This window comes from Pseudopodoces humilis, chromosome 21 (genome assembly GCF_049639895.1).
Source record: "Pseudopodoces humilis isolate 2021_Gansu_Grassland_sample_001 chromosome 21, ASM4963989v1, whole genome shotgun sequence".
NCBI lineage: Eukaryota > Metazoa > Chordata > Aves > Passeriformes > Paridae > Pseudopodoces > Pseudopodoces humilis.
In genome coordinates this window covers 10541335-10563799 of record NC_142220.1, presented here as the reverse complement: position 1 = coordinate 10563799, position 22465 = coordinate 10541335, and the positions used below count along the sequence as shown (strand labels likewise).

The 22465-nt window shown below is 58.9% G+C and overlaps 1 protein-coding gene and 1 long non-coding RNA gene across 2 annotated transcripts; one reads left to right on the top strand and one right to left on the bottom strand.

Annotated features, from left to right (window-relative positions):
• Positions 1-6335: 6335 nt before the first annotated feature.
• On the top strand, positions 6336-6956 carry RNF222 (ring finger protein 222). Its single transcript, XM_005530968.2, has one exon. It carries the CDS (start codon positions 6336-6338, stop codon positions 6954-6956), a length of 621 nt encoding a protein of 206 aa, XP_005531025.2.
• A 5637-nt stretch (positions 6957-12593) lies between these two features.
• On the bottom strand, positions 12594-17263 carry LOC148182722 (uncharacterized). Its single transcript, XR_015774335.1, has 2 exons — positions 17114-17263; positions 12594-13366 (listed from the first exon to the last, which is right to left on the bottom strand). It is a non-coding gene; the product is annotated as an uncharacterized LOC148182722 (long non-coding RNA).
• Between the last annotated feature and the right edge of the window lie 5202 nt (positions 17264-22465).

The following is a 22465-nucleotide window of genomic DNA, read 5'->3' as shown; positions in this document are numbered from 1 at the left end:
GAGACCCGGGGGGGTGGGAGTGGGGCCCTGGGGGATCAGTTCAGGCTGGAAATTATGGATCCAGACGTGGGGCCCTTCAAGGTGCAGTTACACCTGGGAATTACCTCGGAGAGGCACTGGTGGAGGTTCTGGGGGTGGGGGAATGACCAGTGGGACTGGTGTTTGGAGAAAAGCAGGCATTTCCTCGCTAATCCCTGTCCTGGAGGGTTGTCCAAGACCATCGAATGCAAGCTGTGCCCAAGCCCTTGTCACCTTGTCACCAGCCCAGGGCACTGAGTGCCACATCCAGGTGTTCCTTGGACACCTCCAAGGGTGATGATTCCACTGATTTCCTGAGCGTTCTGTTCCAATGCCTGACCACCCTTTCACTGTAGCAATTCTTCCCAATGTCCAGCGGGTTATCTTTCCCTTATTTGGACTGCAGGCAGCCAAAATGCACAGCAGACCCCATGGGACAGACCTCTCCTGCCTTCTGCCACCAGGGCTGGGCTGCTGCACTTTGTGCTGAGCATCCTCCTCTCAAGAACCCACTTGGTTACTGAGTGATCCTGGAGGTGGTGGAGCAGCTCTGCCTGCAAGCTCTCCACTCACAGCATTGCTTTGTCAAATGATTGAAAAAATCATTAAATTAACCCAAATGGAGTGTTTGGTATTACTGAACCTTTTCTTTCTGTGCTGCTCCAGAGCTGCTGTAGGGTGAGAAGTTGGCCTGCACATGCTCCCATTAAAGGCAGCAGCACCTCTGCAATCCCAGCCCTGCAGGAGCCAGGCTAGAAGGAAAAACCCAAACCACGACACCACTGGGCAGCCTAAACCACAGGGAGCATCCCATTTGGGTAAAAGGTTCCAAATCCCCAATTCCAGTAGGTCTTCTCTTGGAATTGTGGGGTTTCTATGCCTTCCCTCCCGGAATAAGGCTCGAGGGAGCTGTCTGTGAGAAGGCAGCCAGAAGGGATGGTGGGAGGGGGTCAGGCAGTCCCCTCTGGGCAGGGGACACCGGGGACACAACGTGGGGTGGCAGGGTCCCATTGGGCTGCTGGCATTCCCCAAAGGGACACCGGGGCAGGGGGACAAGCAGGGGGACAATCCAGCCGTGTGTGGTGGCAGGTTTTGGTGCTGGGCTCCCTTTGGGTGGGATTTGCTGCTCCCCATGCTGGCCCTCGGAAGAGGCTGCAGGGTTTGGGGCTGGGCAGGAGCAGCCTGAGCCCCGGTGCAGGGAGAGGGAGCTGCCAGCCCCAGCTGCTGCTGCTGAACAGTCCCTTCTTGTCCCTGAGCATCTGCCCGCGGCTCAAAGCCGCATTGTTCCCCCGACAGGCACACGGGGCTCCCACTGCGGCCTCTCCATCCCGCTGGGAGCCCGGAGGGATGGGGAGCAGGGGGAATGCACGGGAGGGGCAGCCCAGGGCCAGGGCAGGGGGACAGATCGTGCCTCTGCCACATGCAGAGGGCTCGTGGGGCCACTCACCCCCTCGGGGGCTGTGCTTGGGCTGCCCCAGACTGGCTGGAAGCAGCTCCGAGGTGAGGAGAACACCTCTGGGGGGAACAGCTGCTGAAGGAGCCCCCGGAGACGGGAGCTGCCCTGGGGCTGTGCGGCTGGATGGGAGCAATTCCCGATATTCGGTGTCAGAACTGGACCCAGGGCCATCCCGAGGGGATTTGGTGGCAGCAGCAGGGAGGCAGGGGAAGGTCAGGGCTGTGTCACCACACGGGTCCCTCTGCAGCCTGTGACAGGCTCACAGCAGGGTTTGGGGTCACATCCAGCTGTTCCTCGGTGTGGGATAAGCATTCACCCCCGGGAATGGCAGGAGGAAGAGCAGATCCCATCGACCCCGGTGGGAAGGGGCAGCACCCCAGCTGATGGGCACTGTCACCTCCTCGCCTTGGCACCCCGGGACCAGCCTCCTGTTCCTGTGGTGCCAAAGCACATCCGAGAGCTCCATCTCCTGGTCACGGAAACCACGGAGGAGCAGCGGAACCAGGAGCTCTCGTTGAGCATTTCGGGCTAAAGCGGCTCCGTCCTGCCAGGTGCCCGAGGAGCAGGATGGACACCCCCAGAAGGAGAAAAGCGCTGATTTTCCCACTCTAATTCAAGAAAAGCAAGCTCGGGGGAAGATGGATAAACTTGTGTTCCTTTTAAAAATCTTGGATTCCCTTGAAGTTTTCCAATTTTTCCAGCTGTTTGAGTTTATTTTGACAGCATGCAAGTGGATATAACCCAGGGCCCAGGACTCTTGGGCCTTCCACCACCAGTGCAGCCCTGGAAAATTAATTTTTCTTCACTGAGATTCTTCTTCAGCTGGGAATATCTCCCTGGGCTGGGATCAAACATGGATTTACTCTTCTCCTGCCTTCACCTCATTGCCAGCAATGCCAACACTCGCTGTGTTTGAGCTGGGGCTGGGAAAGGTGGGAGGAGAATGAGTTGAACAGAAATTCCTATAAAACCTCAGGTTTTCAGGTTGAACATGGCCAGGGGAAAAGCTGAGGGGGGTTTGGGAGGACTGGGTGTGAGCTGGGAGGGATGGGGCAGGCACCAGGCACCCCCAGAGGGATGGGGAAAGGGTGCAAGAGGATCCAGTGTGGGAAGGATGGAGGAGGCAGCCTCCCTTTACCTCTGCCCTGCCCTGCCCTGGGATACACTGGGGCCACTGGTCAGGGCCAGCACCCAGCACAGCCACCCTTCCATGGAGCATTCACAGCTCTGGGACAGGAGAGCATGGACACGGGCATGGTGGGCCCTCAGCAGCTGGTGGCAATGGCTCATTGACACAATTCCCAGGGCACAGACCTCACCCAGCCCAGCCCTGCCACGCTGGGGGTTGTGCCTGCATGGCAAAACTGCCACCAAAATTCCACCTGGGATTGTCTCCCCAGGCTACTGGCCCCAGCTGAGGGCAGGGATGTGGACACTGAAACACTCCTGGTTCATCATTCAGCATCCAAGGAACTGCAGAGTGGATTTGATATGGGAATACTGGGACCTGTAGTGATTTTTTGCCTGGCACCAGGCTCAGATGTGGAGTAACCTTGTGGCTTGAAATGTGCTTTGAAAAGAAACACTTTCACATAATTCATTGTCCCTCCTCCACACCCGGCCAAGGGAAGGTTTGGGTGCTACTGTGGAGCTCCAGGGCTGTCTCTGCATCCTCCTGTCTTTGCCAAAGGCTTCAAAGCTCTTCCCAGATGCTGCTGGGGTTGCAGGGAAGGGACCTTGGCCACCCCAAACCCTTCAGCGAGGGCTGTGTCCTCCTCTGGGTCAGAAATATCCTTTGGTCACTGGCAGCCACCAACCTCAGCACAGGGAAAGTCTCATCTGTGGTCTCTGGAGAGGAGCTGAGCCTGGAGCCACTTTCCTGCTTGGATCTGAGGATCCTGGAGTCTTGGCTTGAGGGGACTGAACCACTGGCCATGAGCTGCACTTGTTAAAACCTAGGGAAAGAAAATACAGGCAGTGTTTAGGGACTTGCTTCACCCATGAATTTGATTTCTTGTCCTTCAGGCACTGTCAGACTCAGCCTTGTCCCTCAGGAAATGTTCTGCTGCTGGAAGTGAGGGAAAGGCACTGAGGAGAGCCAGACCTGGGAAAGAGTGAAACTGCTGACAGAGCTGGGGCTCTGATATGCCCAAATCCCTTTGATTTTGGCGTGGTCCAAGCAGCAAAGGGAGGCAGACTCGTTTTTCCAGTGCCTATGTATAGAGCCATGAGCTCATAGTTTCCAACTGCGGAGAGCATTCAAAGTATGGGAAACAGGAATTTCCACCCCACCTTGGTGCCAGCAGGGAGCAAACCGGGCTTTGGCTGCCCCAAATCTGCTCTCACTGGCCCAGATCACTCACAGGAGATCTGTGTGGCTGCAAGCAGCCCTGGCACCTCCAACAGCTTTCAGAGGGAGCAGGGGATGGGGATGTCTGTCCCAGCAGGGGATGGGGATGTCTGTCCCAGGAGGGGATGGGGATGTCTGTCCCAGCAGGGGATGGGGATGTCTGTCCCAGCAGGGGATGGGGATGTCTGTCCCAGCAGGGGATGGGGATGTCTGTCCCAGCAGGGGATGGGGATGTCTGTCCCAGGAGGGGATGGGGATGTCTGTCCCAGCAGGGGATGGGGATGTCTGTCCCAGCAGGGGACGGGGATGTCTGTCCCAGCAGGGGATGGGGATGTCTGTCCCAGCAGGGGATGGAGATGTCTGTCCCAGGAGGGGATGGGGATGTCTGTCCCAGGAGGGAAGGTGCAACCCCAGTCCTGGCACAGCCTCCCTGGAGAGGTTTCACCTTTATTTTCAGATCCTCTCAGCAAAACTGGGATAACAAATTGAGCAGCCCGACCCCTGAGGCTGAGAGGTGAGGGAGGTGTTGATGTGCTCAGGGTGTCCTTGCAGGGAGGGATGAGGATTCAGGGCCCCAGAGGATACCCCTGAGGGCACCAGGGTGCCCTGGTGGTGTTGCACCCACACTTGTCTTTCCAGAAACCAGCCGTGTGTTGTAAGCCCTGCACTGATACTGCTGCCCACGCCCGAGCCCTGCCCCAGCCCTGCCCGGCCCCCAGAGGCACCGCAGAGCCTTTCTCCTTGGGCTTTGGGTACAGGGGTCACCTGCAGTTCCCTGTGTCCCCCAGAGCCCAGGGCAGCTCCCTGGAGCCGGGAATGTCGCTGCAGAGCAGCTCCCATGAGAGACAGCCTGGGGGAGAGAGGGGAGGGGGCTCGGGGGAAGGATGAGGGCAGGGTAAGGATGGGGTGGTGCAGGTGAGGAGCCCGGTCCCGGTGCAGGACCTGCTGCAGCATGTGCAGCTCACCCAGCCCTGCAGCTCCAGAGGGTCCCAGCACCCCTGCAGTGCCGGATTCCTCGGACTGACCCCACAGCGGCGAGCGGGGACACGGAGGAAGGCAGGACCGTGCCTCCCGTCCCTGCCCCCGACGCCTGACGCCGGCTCCTCGCCCACTCCCTGGCCAAGCGGGCCACGGGGAGCCCTTTAAAGGGCGAACGGGTTCCTCCGCATTCACTCCGCGGGAGCTGTCCCTGCCCTGTCCCTGCCCTGTCCCTGCCCTGTCCCCGCTGCAGCCTCTGCAAGACGCGCTCTGCTCGCAGCAGCCGGCACCTGGTGGCCCCAAGGTGGCCCCACGGTGGCCCCAAGGTGGCCCGAGGAGGTCCCGGTGGTGTCCCGGGCCAGCCCCGTGTCTGGGGACAGCCGTGCATGGAGGGGCCGCTGCCCCGGGACCCTACAGCAGGTAAGGGGATTTTGGGGCACGGGGGCTCCTTGCGGAGCAGCAATCCCCGATAAAGCACAGCAGGAGCCTGGATCTGTTCTGTGCCTGGGGAGGGGACGGCTCGTGGTGTCCTTGTGGCCGTGCCGGGGTGGAGGAGGAGGAGGAGGAGGGCAGCCCGGCAGGGGATGGCAGAACCCCCAGACGGGCTGGGAGGGTGTCTGGCACAGTCATGTGGGAGGAAAGTGCTGCAGGCTGGGTGGGCTCTGAAAACATCGCCAGGTCTGGAAAAACCTGCAGTTGTGATGAAGTTCCTGAGCTGGTCTGAGAGAGCTGAGATGAACATCTCCCCTCTCCCTTCTCTTCTCTGCCCTCTCCCTTGGTGCCCGGGGAGATACAGGGCAGAGCTGCAGCCTGTCCTGGGGCACAGAGCACCCCACACTGCCCTGCTCTGGGGCCAGGGTGGCTGGGCTGGGCTGGCTCTGCCTTCCCTCCTCTCTGACTAACCCTGACACGGCCTTGCTGTGGCCAGCTCCAGCCTGAGCCTGCAGATGCCATGGCCTGGCCACCACCATGGCCTGGCCACCAGCCCGGGTCATCCCCCACAGCCTGGAAGGAACCCGGTGTGGGTGTTTGCTGCCTGCCCTGGCTGTGTCACCTCCTTTTCCACCCCCTGCTCCACCAGCCTGGCTTCTCCAAGCTCCCTGAGGTCCCCGGGATGGGAGCATCTCCCCGTCCTTGGCAGGTTCCATCATGGGATCGGAATTCCCAGCTGGCAGCAGCACTGGTGATACAGTCTGTGCCTGGAATGGCACAGCACCAGGAGTTCTGTACCAGGAATTCAGCGGGTTCGGCTCCATCCAGGGGCTCAGCCCTCTGCTCCGGCGGTTTTGCAGCCAGGGATTATTGCCCTGGAGGGCTCCGGAGCTGAGATCCTCCCACCCTCCGTCCCTCGCCCCAGGGACAGCTTGAACCTGCTCCGGTGGTCCGGCCGTGCCAGGCTCCTGTGAGGGTGAACAAGAGAGCAGGGAGGAGGAGGAGAGCTGAAGGGATGGGCTGTGCTAATCACCAGCCCCTGATTAACCCCTCGTGCCTCTCCCTGGCAGCCGGGGAGCTCCCGCGGCCACCGCAGCAGGGATGTCCGAGAGCTCCTCCAGCAAGGAGGGTGCCCCGGGCGAGTGCCCCGTGTGCTACGAGAAGTTCCAGCCCCTGGAGGCCACGCACCGGCGCCTCAGCTGCGGCCACACGTTCTGCCACGACTGCCTGGTGAAGTGCCTGCTGTCGGCCAAGCTGGACGGGCACGTCCAGAGCAGCATCATCTGCCCCGTGTGCCGCTTCGTCACCTTCCTCAGCAAGAAGAAGGCTCTGTGGCCGCCCAGGGCGGGCACCAACCCCCGGACGCTGGAGATGCCTCTGTCGCCATCCTCCTTGTCCCAGCTGGCCAAAAGCCAGGCCAGCAACACGCTGGTGGTGCCCAGTCACTTCGTGATGCCGGTGCAGAGCCTGGAGCGGTGCTCGGCGGGGCTGCCGGGGGTGCTGGCACGGGAAGCTCACATCTTTGTCATCAGCGACCACGGGATGCCGCTGGTGGCCACGGACTGCGGCTCCCTGGGCAGGAGGAGCTCGGTGTCATCCAGCCCGGCCCTGGGGCTGCAGTGCTGCCAGTCCCCCATGGCCCTGGCCGTGATGCTCGTCCTGACCGTGGCCATGCTGGCGGCCGTGCTGCCGTGGCTGCTGCTGGTCAGGAGGGACTTGTAGCAGGGATGGGGACACCGGAGTGGTGGCACTGCTGCTGGGACACGGCTGGGGCCGGAGCCTCTCTCTGAAGGCTCCTGGAGAAAGCCCAGAAGCAGCTTCGGGTGAAGTTCTCTTGTCTGGCCAGGGACCAAATGGACTTTCAGACCTTCCTGAAGATCTCCAGGTGCTCGCGGTGTCACTGGTGGCATTTCTGTCCCTTTTGGCTAAAATCCGGCAGCCCAAACCCTGCTGGTGGCTTCCTCCAGGGTGTCTGTGGAGAGGATCCCCCTGCACCCTGTGACAGCGCCTGCAGGGGCCGAGGGTGCTGCTCCTGCTCTGGGACTGCGGCACCAGGCACAGCCGAGGGCTCTGGGGTCAGGGCTGCCAGGCTGTGGGGCTGCTGGAGGTCCCCAAGCTCCCAGGACATCGGGATCACCGTGATGCAGCCAGCCTGGAGCAGAAACTCACGGCTTCCATCCCAGGGATGGGGAAATCAGAGCCTGCAGCTGCCGGGGGCAGTAAAACCAGAGGATGGAGAGAAGGATGCTGGCCCTGCTGAGCTCACCCTCCCCTCTGCCAGCCTCCCTGCAGTGCCATGGCTGGGAAGGGAGGCCAGCTCATCCCACAGGCAGTCCCAGCCGTGCCCTCCCTCACCTCTCTCTGAGCTCGCCATCCTCCCATTGTCACAGCATCCCTCCTGCCCGGGGGACCCAGGGACAGGGGCTGGGAGTAAACCCAAGTTCTGGCCATCAGAAGGGGGCAGATTTGGGATCCTGCCCTGCTGTCCTTGCTAGAGCCCCTTGGCAGAGTGACATTTCCTTGTCCCTGGATGCCCTCCTGAGATCTCACAGCCAGGAGCTCATTTTCACCTGCGCCAAACAGCCTGGGCACTTCTCAGCCCCTCAAACCTCCTGGCTTTGCCCTCTTTGGGACTGCTCCCACCTGAGGGGACCCCAGTGTCAGCCCCCAGCCCAGGGCCCTGCTTTGGGAGGGCAGTGGGCAGCAGGGAGGCTCAGCTGGGATTTGGGAAGCTCTGAGCCTGCTCTTGGGTGCTGGACACCCCTGCTGGTGCTGGGGTCACTCATGGCATTGTCCCCAGCCCAGTCTGCACCTGCATCACCTTTGTCCTCCTGACCCAGTCCCTGGCCCTGTAGGTGCTGCTCTCACTCTGTCACCTGGGAATGTGTCACTTCATGGGCACCCCAGTGTGAGCAGAGTGTCCCTCACTGTCCCCCAGTGTGAGCAGAGTGTCCCTCACTGTCCCCCAGTGTGAGCAGTGTCCCTCACTGTCCCCCAGTGTGAGCAGAGTGTCCCTCACTGTCCCCCAGTGTGAGCAGAGTGTCCCTCACTGTCCCCTCAGTGTGAGTAGAGTGTCCCTCACTGTCCCCTCAGTGTGAGCAGTGTCCCTCACTGTCCCCTCAGTGTGAGCAGTGTCCCTCACTGTCCCCCAGTGTGAGCAGAGTGTCCCTCACTGTCCCCCAGTGTGAGCAGTGTCCCTCACTGTCCCCTCAGTGTGAGCAGAGTGTCCCTCACTGTCCCCCAGTGTGAGCAGAGTGTCCCTCACTGTCCCCTCAGTGTGAGCAGTGTCCCTCACTGTCCCCTCAGTGTGAGCAGTGTCCCTCACTGTCACCCCAGTGTGAGCAGTGTCCCTCACTGTCCCCCACGGGAGGTGACAGCGGGGCACAGGGCTGGCACAGGGCTGGCACAGGGTTCCCAAGGGAGGGACAAACACAGCCAGCAGTGCCACCGAGGTGGCTTTGGGGCTGGACAGAACTTTTCAGGGCAACGAATGAGGATGACTTGGGGCTGGGAAGGGGGAGCAGTGTGGGGCAGAGCAGCTGATGGTGTCCCCTGCCGATCCTGGGGTCACAGTGGGGACACTCCCCTAGCCCTGTCCCAGTGTCCCCACCCCACCCTGGGGTGCCATGACCCCGAGCCCTGTGCATGAGACACCGCACTGGAATGGAAACCCTGTTTCATAAGAAATGCTGACCTGATCATGACGTGTCCATGCCTCATTGTTTAATAATAAACCCTATTATTTATCTGTCTGGGCAATTAATGCGGGGTGCCAGGGCAGCAGCCCCTTGGCACAGGGCTGCTGGGAGGTGGCACAGGGTGGCTGCAGCCCTGGAGATGTTTGGGAAGGCAGTGGGGACGGGGAAGAGCTCCAGTGGCAGCACTGGGAGGGGCTGGGGATGTCAGGGCCGTGCATGGGACCCAGGCTGGGGGTGACATCCACGGACCCGGAGGAGAGGAGGGTGCTTCCCACAGGGTGGCACTGCTTGGCCAGGGATGGCAGCTCCTGTGCTGCACTGCCGTGTCTGGTGCCCAGGGCCACTGTCCCCATGTCCTGCTGTGCCCTGCGCTGATCTCAGCCGGGCTGGGGCTGCTCCAGCAGAATCCCTGCAGAGCCAGCAGGTGCCATTTCCCTGGCTGGAGAGCACACCCTGCCCTCCCACAGCCCAGCTCCCGTCTCTGCAGCATGGCAGAGGGCTCTGAGCCCCTGCAAGGGCTGTGTAATGCACCAGGAGCGGCAGGAAGGGGCATTTTTATGGCACGGGGATGGCAGGAGTGGGAATTGTGCAGGCCCAGGAGTGCTCGCTGGGCAGGCACGGCTGCAGGCTCCATTAGGAGCCTCAGAGAGCCCCGGCTCCATCAGCCAGATCTGGCCATCAATAATTGAGGAGGAGGCTCCTGCAAGCTCCCTGCCCTGCAGCCAGCCCCGAGAGCCACGGGCAGCTGGGGGCTGGGCTGGGGCTGGGCTGGCTGGGCCAGTGTGGGACACAGGCAGGAGGTGACACCGACCTGGCTGTCCCTACCCCGGGGGCTCTCCAGCCAAGAGCCTGCTGGCTCCATGTCCAGCATGAGGCAGATTCCCTTCTCCACTGCCCACCCTTCTCCACTGCCCACCCTTCCCACTGCCCACCCTTCCCATTGCCCACCCTTCCCATTGCCCACCCTTCTCTGCTGTCCACTCTTCTCCACTGCCCAGCCCGTGGCCCTGGGTGAGCTCTCCTCCTGGGGCATTGCAGGACAGGGGATTTGCTGTTCCTGCAGGTTTGGCAGTGCCTGAGGGGCTCAGCCACTGTCCCCAGGGTGACATCAGTGCCCATGGCAGGGGTGGCTCACTGGGGTGAGATCCCTGAGCCCCAGTTGAGGGATCACGGGGACAGGAGTGGGGCTGGAGCTGTCCCTTGGTGAGGGGCTGATTTCTGTCACTGGAGCTGCTGGCAGGCGACAAAGGGGACAGGCCAGCCCTGCCTTTCTCAGCATTCCCTGGTCACATCAGCACCCTGGCACTCATCCCACACAGCTGCCTGGGCAGGCTTTACACTTCCCTGTGTCATCCTTACAGGTCCTTTTTGTCAAAAATTCAGTGATCTACCATGAGAAAACCCCTGGAATGTCACCAGAGGTGACTGCACTCTTCTTCCAGTAATGGCTGGCAAAGACCAGCAAATGCATTTTCTGGGAAGAGCTTCTTTTGGACAGCTTTGGCCCTAACTGATGTCCCATTTTGCCCCGGGAAATGGAGCTGGGAAAGCCATTTTCCTTGCCTCCAGGGTGATTTATCTGCTGGCTGATGGCAAATCTCCCCCGTGGCAGGGCTGTGAGTACTGCAGGGCACCAATGCCCTGTGCATGCCCAGATCCTGGGGCAGGAGCCCTGAGCAGTCCTTCCTGCCAGGTTGAAGTTGAGCAGTGTCTGGAATCCCCCAGGGGGTGCCTGAGGGAGGGATTCAGGCCTTCAGTGAGGCTGAGGAGGATTCCTGAGGGATGGGAAAGCCTGGGGTCACTCAACTCTAAGGTGTGGAGACTCCTAGGAAACCCTCCTTGGATGCCTCAGGGGTTGGAGCTGGCAGCCCCTGGCCCAATCCAGGGTTGCAGGTGGCTGCTGTGGGATCTGGGATCTTCAGGGATCCTTGTGGGAGCATCTCCTTGTGGACAGCTGATGTCTGTGGCTGCTGGAGTGAGATGCCAGACCTGATGGAAGTGTTGTCCAAGGTGTTCATTCCCTGAGGACTGCCCAGTCTGCCATCAGCAGCTGAGCCACAGAGGCACCTGACAGGGACAGGACGGGGAGCTGCTCCCACTGAATCCCACCCCAGAGCATCCCCAGGCACCTGCAGGGCTGGCCAGGGTTAAATCCCAGTTGGGAGCCGCATCCCCGGCTCCAGGGTGGGTGCAGCTGTGCGGGGAGAGCCGGGGATGGCTGCAGGAGGGGCTGGGAGAACCAGTTCCTCCAGGATGTGCAAATCCTGCTTGTCCCCCACCCCAGCAGCCTGCAAGGGGCTGGGGAGCCCCAGCGGCCAGGAGGAGTCTGGGGTCCCTCTCCAACCCCCTGGGCAAGGCTGCCTTCCCAAAGGTGGCCCTGGAGGCAGCAGGGGCAGCCCTGCCTTTGCCCAGACACTTGATTTAATAAAATTGCTGCCTTCGGGCTGTGTCCTTCCGACTGTGTGGGTGTGGCTGTGGCTGACAGGCTGCCCTGGGGAGGGCACTGCTGCTTATCTCGGTGATAAGCTCCCGATCTCCTGACACCAGCTTCCAGAGCCTTAGGAACCTGCGAAACCTCAGAGAATCCTCTTGATGTGATTTTATATTTGCAGGGGAAAGAATCAGTCAGTGTCCCACTGCCTCATTGATTGCAAAATTGCAGTGCCTGCAATTTTAAAGATTCTTTTTAAAAAAAGATTGTTTTTGCCTTGCACTGGAGGGGTCTCTCCATGTTACCAGGCAGGAGTTAATGATGCTGATGCTTGCCACTGATCTGATTTATCCCACAAGTGCTACCCCAATTTCCAGCTCTCATCCCCCCTCATGTAAGAGCTGCTTCTCCACAGAGCTACCGCAACCAGAGGCTCCTCTTCACCTCACCACCCTTGCCAGGGGGAAAACAGATCTGGGGAGGAAGGCAGCAGCTTTAATAAAACAGTCCCAGAAAAGTGGCAGCAAACCCAGAGCAGGACAAAGCCCCTGGCACAGGCTCTGCTCTGTATGCCCTTGTACCTGCTCAAAGTGCTTGGGGCATCCCCCCATAGGGGGACATCCCTTAGGGTGACATCCCTTAGGGGACATCCCTTAGGGGGGACATCCCTTAGGGGGGACATCCCTTAGGGTGACAGCTCTCTGCTGGATATTCTGGAGAATTGGGAGGACTGGGACACAAATGTGCCTCTGTTTCAAACTGAAGTCATTTGAGTTCTTTGAGGGCGTGGCTCCTGCCCAGCATGGCTGTGGGGATGAGCAGGGAGCTTTCCTCCCCTGCCTGGAAGACAGAATGGTTTGAGAGCTGCAGGGAGCTCCAGTTCCCTCCTGTGGCAGGGACTGGTGCCAGTCACCAGCCTCGTGCCCCATTTCTGGGGACAGAGAGAGCTGCTGAGGGGCATGAGGCCACATGCCCCTCAGCACTGCCCAGCTGCCCTCAAACCCCACTGCCCCTGCTGTGGGGCAAAGTGCTGAACTCAGGGACAGCAAGGACACCAAATGTCACCTGTAAAGTCCTCCTGGCCCAGGCTGCCTAGTCCAGACAGTGTCTGAGTCCCTGGGCTTTTCTTTTGCAGAGAAAAATCAAATTCCATCTCAGGGGCAGATCCTTCAGGACAGGAAATCATAGTGAAATAAATCCTGGTGAAGTTTGAAACAGCTTTGAGAGAGGTGTCTGTAAAGGAAAGTGCTGAACAGCCTCTCAGCTGTTCTATATTTGATAGGTGTTATGTATTTGATAGTGTTATAAATGCTTCCATCCTACACAAGAATGCTCATGGTCAGCTGAGCTCTGCCTCAGGAGTGCAGGAGAATGGAGATGTGGCAGAGCAGGAGGCCTCCTCTCGTCTCCTCTCCTGTCCCCTGAGGTTAGGATTTGGAATGAACCAGGGTCTGTCCCCATGTTGAGCCACTCCTGCTTTGGCAGCTGAAGCACTGAATCCTCTCCTGGCCTTTGCAGCTCTGCTCTGCTCCAGGAGCTCTTTGGACTGAGGTCTTTGAGTATTTCCTGAAATGCCCTGAGAGAGTTCCTGGGACCTTGGGCAGAGCACAGCTGAGACCTCCAGCAGCTGCATTTTGTTCAGGGAATCCTCTGTCCAGTCTGATTTTATTGTTTGTCTGTCAGGCAGTCCCTGTCTCCTGGTCAGGACAGAGGGAAGAGGCTCTGCTGCTGCCAGGCTGCTCGTGCTGGGCCCCCTGAGCCAGCAGCAGGCAGGGAGCGGGTGCACACGGATGGGAGAGGATGCAGAAGGGGTGTCCATCCTTCAGGGGTGTCCTGAGTGGTGGTGCCAGTGTCCCCAGCACAGCAGAGTGACACACCTCCTGCTGTGCTCTCGGTGCTGGCTGTGCAAGAGCAGCACAGCCGAGTCCTTGTGTGGAGCTGCTCCTCTTCATCTGCTCACTCCTGTCACATCCTGACATCCACTCCTGTCCTTTCCTCCTCCCCTAGAAACAGAGTGAAAGGAGATTGTGAGTGCCTTCAAAAAACCTGGTAATAGCTCAGGAAGTGAACTTCTCTTCAATAAAGACATGTGGAATCATAACACTGGGGCTCAGGGGACCATTTCCCACCAGCCAGAGCCCAGCCAGAAGCATCAGCAGGCTCCTGGGTGCAAAAAGGATGCCCAGGATGCCCAGGGATATTCAGGATCAGCCCAGCTCCAGAGACAAGTGAGGCTGGTCACATTTGGGCACCAAAGGAGGATTTTTCCCTCTCTGGAAGATTCAGACTCATGAGTGAACACCTGGCACCTCTGGGGCTGATATTCCCTTGATGCCAGTGAGGGATCCAAGGCAGGGGAAGAGTGGGAAGGAGCCCAGACTGCTGAGAGGAGGTCCAGGTCACAAGAGGGGACTCCTGGAGTCACCCCACAGCATTTTGGGGTTGCAGCATCAGCACAGGGAGCTCTGGAGGCTGCTGGGCTTTGGGGCACTGGTGTCAGTGGGTGACTGGGGGAGCACAGACTGGTCAGGGAGCAGAGGGAGCTGCTGGTTCCCAGTGCCCACGTAGGCTCTGTGCCATGGCCACGGGGCTGTGCCAAGGCCAAGGATGTGGAACAACCCCCAGCCTGGAGCAAACAGACCAAGCACAAAACCACAAAAACCCAGAGGGAAAGATAAGCCCTTGAGTCAATATTTCACTGGGCCTAGGCCAGCGCTCCCAGTGCTGTCCAGCACCGAGGGATGGGGAACCAGAGGTGCTTCCCCCACTCCTGTCCTGCCACTGGGGCTGTCAGTGGTGATCCCAGCCTGAGGGACAGCAGAAGAGGGAAGGAGCCGTGTCCCTGGGATGGAAAGGACACTGGTGACCATCAGAGCTGGTGCTCTGGAGGTGCAGGGGTGCACAGGGTGCTGGGTGGGACAGGAGGGCAGAAGAAATCCCTGCCATGAGCACACACAGCTGGGAGGTTTCCCCTCTCTTTCTGGGCCTGGCCGCTTGCACCTGCCTGTGCACGAGGGACGTTGGAGCCACCACGTCCTGCCTGTCCCACTGTCACTCCCAGCCAGCCTGCACAAGGAGGAGGATGCTGAAGGCACCTTGCACGCAAATACAGAGACGTGTTTGGGTGTGATTCGTGCACGTGTGCCCACACTCATCCTGCTGGGGAGTGGCCCTGGTGAGCTGGGTGACTGTCCCAGACCACAGGTGGCTCAGACAGGGGAAAACGTGCGAGCAGGGTGGTGCAGGATGCCGGGTCTGCTTTCCCAGGGTGTTCAGGGGACTGGGTACAGACTCCTGAGCGCATCCCAGGAGCTCCAGGCACAGGGCTGACAGTGCTCTTCCATTTGGGGATCACCCTCCACCCCTCAGCATCCCCAAACCATCTTCTGGCCACGCTGGTGAAGTGCAAAGGACCATCCAGCCCCAGGTGCTGGCAGCCCCCAAAAAGCTCCACTCAGAGCAGCCGGGGGCAGGAGGGACCCTCATGAACAGGAACCTCGCCCCAGGTCCCGCTGGGGTCCCTGGGCGACACCCCCTGCTCCTTGGATGCTGTGCCCCAGCTCCACACCCAGCAGGGGACAGACCTTGACAAAACCCTGGCCAAGTTTTACAGGCTGGATGGACAGGCTCAGCCCTGGCAATTAAAAAATCCCCGAGCAAATAAAGGAGGGTGTGGGTTGCTGCTGCCCTTCCTTCTCTACAGCTGCGGGATCCGACTGATGCTTGTCCCGGGTTCTTATCCTGAGGCACATCAAGGAAATTCCTGAAGGACCAAGTCCCAAGGGCACAGGGGTGGAAAAACACCCTGAGACCTGGTGAGGGCCAAGCTGAACTCCTGAGCTGGGCATCCTGGTGAGGGCAGGGCTATCAAACACCGTGACCCACACGGCAGCCTCTGCTCACAGGGCAACCAGGAAAACCTCAGCCCTGGCTCTTGTGGTCACTGCCAACAAGAGAGGAAATCAAGGGAAAAAAAGAAGTAAAAGAGAAGGAATCTCACTGGTTGTGAGAGGCCTTATAGAGGACTGTGCAAGGCAATGTCCCTGTTGTGACTCGCAGGCGGGGACGTGTCACTGGCACTGTCCCTGCCTGGGGCCCTGGCCTGGCTGAGGAGCTGGCAGTGAGCTGTGCTCTGACACCCACCCTCATGGCCCTGGGGACATCTCACCCATCTCTGCCTCCTCTTTGCCTCGTTCTCTGTTCCAAGAGAGAGTCCCTCCTTGGCTGGCTCTTAGTATGGGGGCACGGCTGGATCTGGCTGGGGCATCCTGCTGCTCTCCCCTGCCTGTGCCACGGGCAGCTCCAAGCACTGTGGGGCTGTTCCCTATTTCCCTCGGGCTGATCAGTTGCCCTGTCCTGGCCAGCCCAGAGGAGCATCCCTGGGGTGCTGGCAGGAGGGAGGACACCATCTCTGCAGCTCTCCAACACTCAGACACCTCTGATGCCCTAAGTTTGAGCTTTCATATTTTTCATATTCTGCCCTGCCCAGGTGTGCAGCTCTGAGCTTCATATTCAGTGTCAGTGAGCTCTCTTCACAGAGCAGGCAGACAGAACAATTCCTTTTCCAGCTGGGTACCAAGGACAGTCCTTACAAGTTTCAGGCCCAAAGGCAGAAGCAGTGGTGGAATGAAGAGAGAAAACAAGGATGGGACTCCATAACCTGGAGCAGTGACTGGACAATTAACCCTGATATTGCAGATGGACCAAAACTGATGAAAATGTGAGCCCTGGTGACCAGTTGTGCATTTTGTGACCATTTTTGGTCCATCTTGGGTGAGGCCCTGGCCAGGCTCTTGTGCTGCCCAAGGTGTGTCCTTTAAAGCCTTTCAATAAATCCCTACTTTATTCTTAGCTGTGTCCAGCCTCTGTTCCAGGTCAGCCTCCTGCAGGGATCGCCTCCAGCTCCCCTAAGCTCTGGTGCTGCTGTTCACACATTGGGCCAAAACGGAGCCCTCTGAGCCTCCTGGGTCAGCACCAGCCCCTCCAGGCCGTGCTGATGCTCAGTGGTCCCCATGCTGTAGGAGAAGGCTGCAGAGACTGGGCAGGACCTGATCTTTGTGCCCCTTGGGCAGCTGCCAAACCAGCCAGGCGTGGCCTAGACAAACCTGAGATTAACAAAACCCAATCTCAGAGCCAATGTTCAAATGTGGTACTTTGCACCCAGTGTCTGCGTGCTCAGCATTTGCCAGCGGGTTCTTACAGCACATCAGAGCCTTGGGGACACAACTTTCACTTGGATTTTCACTGCTTTGGGATTTTCCCCATTGCTTTGCTGGAAAAACGTTCCCTGTTGGGAAAACCTTCCCAGCAGCGCACAGCAGCAGCTGGGTTTGCTCCCTCACACCTCACCCAGAGGTTCTGGTGCTGAAGCCCAGCCTGGGTTGTCCTTATTGACTTTCCCTGTTTGCTCAGGGTGTTTGGCCAGGGCTGGCTCGTGCTCCTCATCCCCCTGACACACGAAGCTGTCACAAGGGAGCAGCAGCTCTCCAGGACCCTCTCCCAGCATCATCTGATGGAATTATACCCCAGACAACAGCCACCTCCAAACTGCACCACAACCCCCTTCCACGATTCACCCATCTCATCAAAACCACCTTCCTGCCCACCCTTAATCCATTCCAGAGCATTTTAGAATCTAATACCACTCCTGAGAGGGCCTGGCACCAGCAGGGAGCTCCAGCTGCCCTGCCAGGACCTGTGCATTCCCCCACACCAGCCAGGCATCCCTGTGCCTGCTGAGCCACGGGTACCTTTCCCCCGAGGGTCCATCTGGCTGCTCGGTGCTGTGAGGACCTTCAGGCCCTTCCCTTCCATCTCTTTTGGGTGCTCTCCACCAGCTGAGCGATGCTTTGGACCTTCCCAGCTGCTCCTCCCAGGAAAGCGAGGCGAAGTTCCTGCTGCGGCTCTGGGGTCAGCTGCACTGGAGCTCCCCGAGGGGCACCTCGATGTTGAAGGTGTACCATAAGACCCAGAAGAGGAGGCTGAAGGCCAGCAGCAGGGCCCCCGTGAACACGAAGAAGTCCCAGGAGCTGAGGGGAGCCAAGATGCCCAGGAGGAGGATGAGGAGCCCCAGGGCGTCGCAGAGCAGGGCCAGGAGGGCGATGGCGGTGCAGCGGCCTAGCAGCGCCCGCACGCCCATGCTGCAGCCCCGAGCCCCTCAGGGCGCCGGGGGGAGCAGCATCCCTGCCCTGCTCCCTGCCCCTGCTCCCGCTGCCAAGAGGAAGTACAAATGTCACAACACACCTTGCAGAACAATCGGCAGGGAGCACACGATACGGCTTTAACCGTTTCGTGGCCCTGGCCCTGAGCGCTGCCCTGAGCACAGCCCGGGGGAATCCCGTGTCAGCCCCCGTGCTCATCCAGGTGTAGCTGCTGCACATCCAGCCTGCCCCAAAGGTGCAAATCTGTCCCCGAGCCAGCCCACGGCCCTGGGGTTTGAGATCCAGATTTGTCACTTTTGAGCAGCATCCACGGTGGCAGCGTCCCAGGGAAGTGTGCAGGATCTTGGCTCTGACATCCCACAGATAACCTGGAAACATCCTACGATTCCCCCTCTTTATAGGTAAACTGAGGCACAGAACTTTCTCCCGAATGCCAAAAAGACATCACCCTTGCAACACCTCCAAAGAGCAGCTCTTGCTGGAGAGCCACCCACCAGACCCACACTGCCCATCCCAAAAACGGGACACCAGGAAGCCACTGAGGAATTCCCAAATAAGCCAAAATTCCCCAGAGCTCCTGGCTGGTCTCTGAGCAGCCAGGGTGACTTTTTGGGGCACAGCTGTGTGCTGCTCTGCTCCCAGGCCACGGTGGGACACTGCAAACACCGCTGCTGTCCTTGCTCCCTGCTCTGCACATCCTTGGCAAACTGGGGAAGCTTGTGGGAGGTGGAGAATCCAGGGAGCCCTTGGCTCTGGGAAAGCCGTCCCAAGGCAGTGGGGTGGCAGCTGCCTGTCCCGTCCTTGGCCATACAGAGGATGTCCCAAAGCTCAGGACAGGCCTGCAGGGTGCCAGGGCAGTGGTGGGGATGGAGCAGTGCCAGCTGCAGGGACCTGCTGGACGTGGCCCTGGCTCCAGGACATGCCAAAGGTCACACCAAGAGTGTCCTCCTGCCAAACCATGGCACTCAGAGCCCGTCTGCCACCTGGGCAGCCCCACACAAGTGAGGGGTGGCTGCAGGGGACAGAGGACATCCCCTGTGTCCTCAGCTCTGCTGCCCAGGGTGTTACAAGTCACACTGCTTCTGCAGCCACCCACATTGTGCATGTCACAAAGGGCAAGGGCACAGGAGGCTGCCCAGCACAGCCATGGTCCTACCAAGCTTATCCCACCCTCATCCCTCCTGCTGCTCCCAGACACACAGAGACAGCCCTGAGCAAAGCCCCTGCTCCCTGGGCAGCAGGGAAAAACTGTTCCTTCCCCAGTTTCCATGTGCCCAACATCCAGAGTGGAAATAGGATGGGTTTTTTTAGGGTTTCAAACTCACTGTGGGCACCACAAGCCTCCTGGAGTTTTTGCTCTCATTGCTGCACACTGAGGACAAGGAAGGCTGCTGGATTTGGGGAGGGATGGATCCCACTCATGCTGGTGGGATCTCATCTGCTCCCCAGGTGGGAGGAAGCCCCAGCAGCATTCAGGGTGTCCTGGCAGCCTGGCTGTTACCCAGGCTCAGGCATGGAGCAGCCTTCCAGCATCCCAGTGGGAATCTGGGCCTGCAGCCCTCGTGCCTCACAAGCCTGAGGCTGTTTCCAGGAGGGAGCGCTGGAAGGTCTCGGGGGGATGTGGAGGAGTCACCAGTGGTCCTTCCACATTTAAATCATTTATCCCAGCAGAAACCTGACTGCACCAAGGGTGAGCCCAGTGAGATCATGGAATCATGGAATGCTCTGGGTTGGAAGGGACTTTAAAGATCATCAATTTCAACCCCCTGCCATGGCAGGGATGCCTTCCCCTGGCCCAGGCTGCTCCAGCCCCAATGTCCAGCCCGGCCTTGGGCACTGCCAGGGATCCAGGGGCAGCCCCAGCTGCTCTGGGCACCCTGTGCCAGGGCCTGCCCACCCTCCCAGGGAATGATTCCTCCCCAATATCCCATCCATCCCTGCCCTCTGGCAGTGGGAATCCATTCCCTGTGTCCTGTCCCTCCAGGCTTGCCTGAAGTCCCCCTCCAGCCCTCTCTGAACCCCTTTAGGTCCTGGAATTCAGCTGGGATGTAACCTCCTGAGGAGGGCTCTGCCCCAGGGCTGTGCACATCTTTGGGCAGGTTTGGTGCTGTGGAAGCCCAGGAATGAGGCAGCTCAGACACCTGAGGCAGGGCATTCTCCACGCCGAGCCTGCCGGGCGGGTTTGCTGCCTGACCTTTGAGATGCAGGGGCAATATTTCCTCTTTGAGCTGCTCTGCAGAGATAATGACTTTTGTAATGGATTTCCTGTTCTTTTTATAGAACAGGGAAAGCTGGCAGATCACATCTGAGCTCGCTTTAGTGAGACATAATTATGTTTGCTGGAAAACCTGATCTTTAAACGTGGTTCTCTTTGGTCTGATCCAAAGCATCACAGCAGGATTCAAATGGGCTTCATTGGGAGCAAAAGGAATAGCAGGGAGCAGCCAAACAAGGATTGGGATGTGCGTGGGAACAGCCCAAAGGTGTGAGCTTCCCCATGGGCTGATCAAAGGTCCATCCAGCCCAGTCCTGCCCCAGCAGGAGGACCCAGCAGGTGAGCTCTCCAGCCCTCCTGGAATCTGCTCCTCCTGGACTTCTCCAGCATCCACCAGTTATGTTGTGGAATTTAAATGACACATTCTTATCTCTTGCTTCTACTGACTCTTTTTTTTTTTTTTTTTTTTTTTTTTTAATCTGTTTCCATAAATCATCTAAATCCACAGACACTCCCTGGCTCTGCAGCCTCCCACATCCCAAGCAGGTTGAGGTTCACTGGTACCACAACACAGAGGCAGAAATTAATTTCCAAGCAGCCCTATGGGGTTTTGTTGGGCCACAGCAGGGCAGGAATTTTATGTCAGCTCCCTAGGACAAGGAGTTCCAAAGGAACCCTTGTGAGGAGCCTTCAGGTTATCCTGCATCTCTCTTTCCATAAATTGCTCCAGCTCACTTCAAGAAAAGGATGCAACTCCCAGTGTTGGGAACTCCAATGCAAAGTTCCCTCCCTCCCTCCCTGGCAGTGATCAAGCATTTATACCCTGTGCCAGTGAGGGAGAGTTCCCACTTTCTTCCTGGACTTCCACCTGCAGATATCCCCCAGCTGTTAATCTGACTTTCCCTTAACATTCCTGTCCCTTTGCCTCCCACCACAGATCTGGGCAGCAAATACTGAGCTCCCTCCATCTGATAAATCCCCTCCTCACCAGGCTTTGCTGCTCCTTGGGCTGTTCCCTTTTCCCTGGTAGGCTCCATCCTCTTGCCAGGCACATTCCTGAGCTGCTGCTGAGTCCTGGACAGAGCTCAGCCCCTCTCCCAGCACCCAAACCAACCCCAGCCACATTCCTTGTCCTCCCCCTGCCCAGTGGGTGCCACACCACCCCCAAACTCTGCCACCACACCCTCCCTACACGGCAGAGATGTGACACCACGTGCAAGTTCCTCGGGAACATTTTCCTTTAATGAAACCTCAGGTTCGTGTTATAAATGACCAGTCTGGAATCGAATTCAATTCTTGGTCTCAGTGACTTTTTATCACATTAACATTTCACTGACTGTCTCCTTCTCCTTGGCCAGGAGGAGGCAGAGGGAGCTCCCTCTCTCCTCTTGGCAGTTCCAGCCCTCCTGAAGCATCCCTTTGGCCAGGCAGCCCTGGCTGAGCACGGCTCTTTGCACCAGGACCCATTTCCAGGTGCCTCCTGCATTCAGGGCAGCTCTAGGGTTCCCACCCGTGCCCAGATCTGCAGCCAGGTGGGGCCTGGGGCTGCTCTTCACGATCCTCCCTGGCTTCCCATCCTGAATCCTGGTGTCCATTCTGGCTGCAGCTGCCCCGAGTTTTGGGTGAGCATCCCTTGCCCGTGGCAGGGAGGAGCCGAGGCTGGTGCCGGTGCCAGGGCAGGATTGCACACAGCAGCAGAGTGTGGCGTGGCGTGAGGATGGCTGAGGAACAAACAGCTTTGCTGGGGCCTGTGCCAGGTCTTGTACAGCCCCGTCACCAACCTGGCATTGGCTGCCCCAGTCAGGAAACAAAGCTCAGGGCCAGGCTGAGCCTGGGGCAGAGGGACTTGTGTGCTCAAATACTCCTGATCCAGCTGTGCCAGCTGCCAGGATGGGATGTGCCACCTCCAGCTCTGCCCACGTGGGTGGAGGGGATCTCCAGGCACACAGCCCTGGTCACAGCCTGGGGGAAGCTGGCATCAGTGTCAAGGTGAGCCCGAGCTCCCTGGCAGAAACATGAGTGCTTCAGGTCTCAGGCACCTTGGACCACATTTTCAGGCAGAGATGTTGATGTGGCACTGGTTTCAGAAATGAGGGAGTTCAAGCAGAGATGGTCAGGAGGAGGTTGAGAGTTTCCTGGGAGGGAATCAGCTCTCAGCCCTGAGCACATCTTCCAACTCAGACCATTCCCAGACACACTTCCCTTGTCCCTGCCTTGCCAGGTGCCTGGAGCAGCAGGATCTGGGACCCTCAGCAGGATCTGAGACCCTCTGCTTGTGCTGTGTTTCCTGATGCTGCACAGATCCTCCAGCCTCTCTGGCAAATTAGGGGGCTGGAAGGAATTGTGGCTCCAGTCAGATGGCTCCTCTCTGCTGATGGATCCTGCAGAACTTCCTGGGGGATCTGGGTTCCTTCAGGATTTTGCTTCAGTCCCGGTTCCTTTGGGGCTTTGCTTTACCCAGTTTGTGCTGTTGGGTCACTCTTTGGACAGGGGGGCCATGCAGAGACCTTGGACCTGCCTTGCTGGGCTCAGCTGAAAATTCCTGCTCCTTTTTTTCCTGGGACGGCTTGGATGAAGTACAAAGTTCATTTTCACACTGGAGACCATGTAGGGAAGACACTGACTGGGGTGAAATCCTCTAGGAAGTACAAGAAAGTGTTTTCATGGCTGATCAACACGGGTTGGTGGAGGGGAGGGGAACCTCCTCAGGAAGGTCCTGGCTGCCC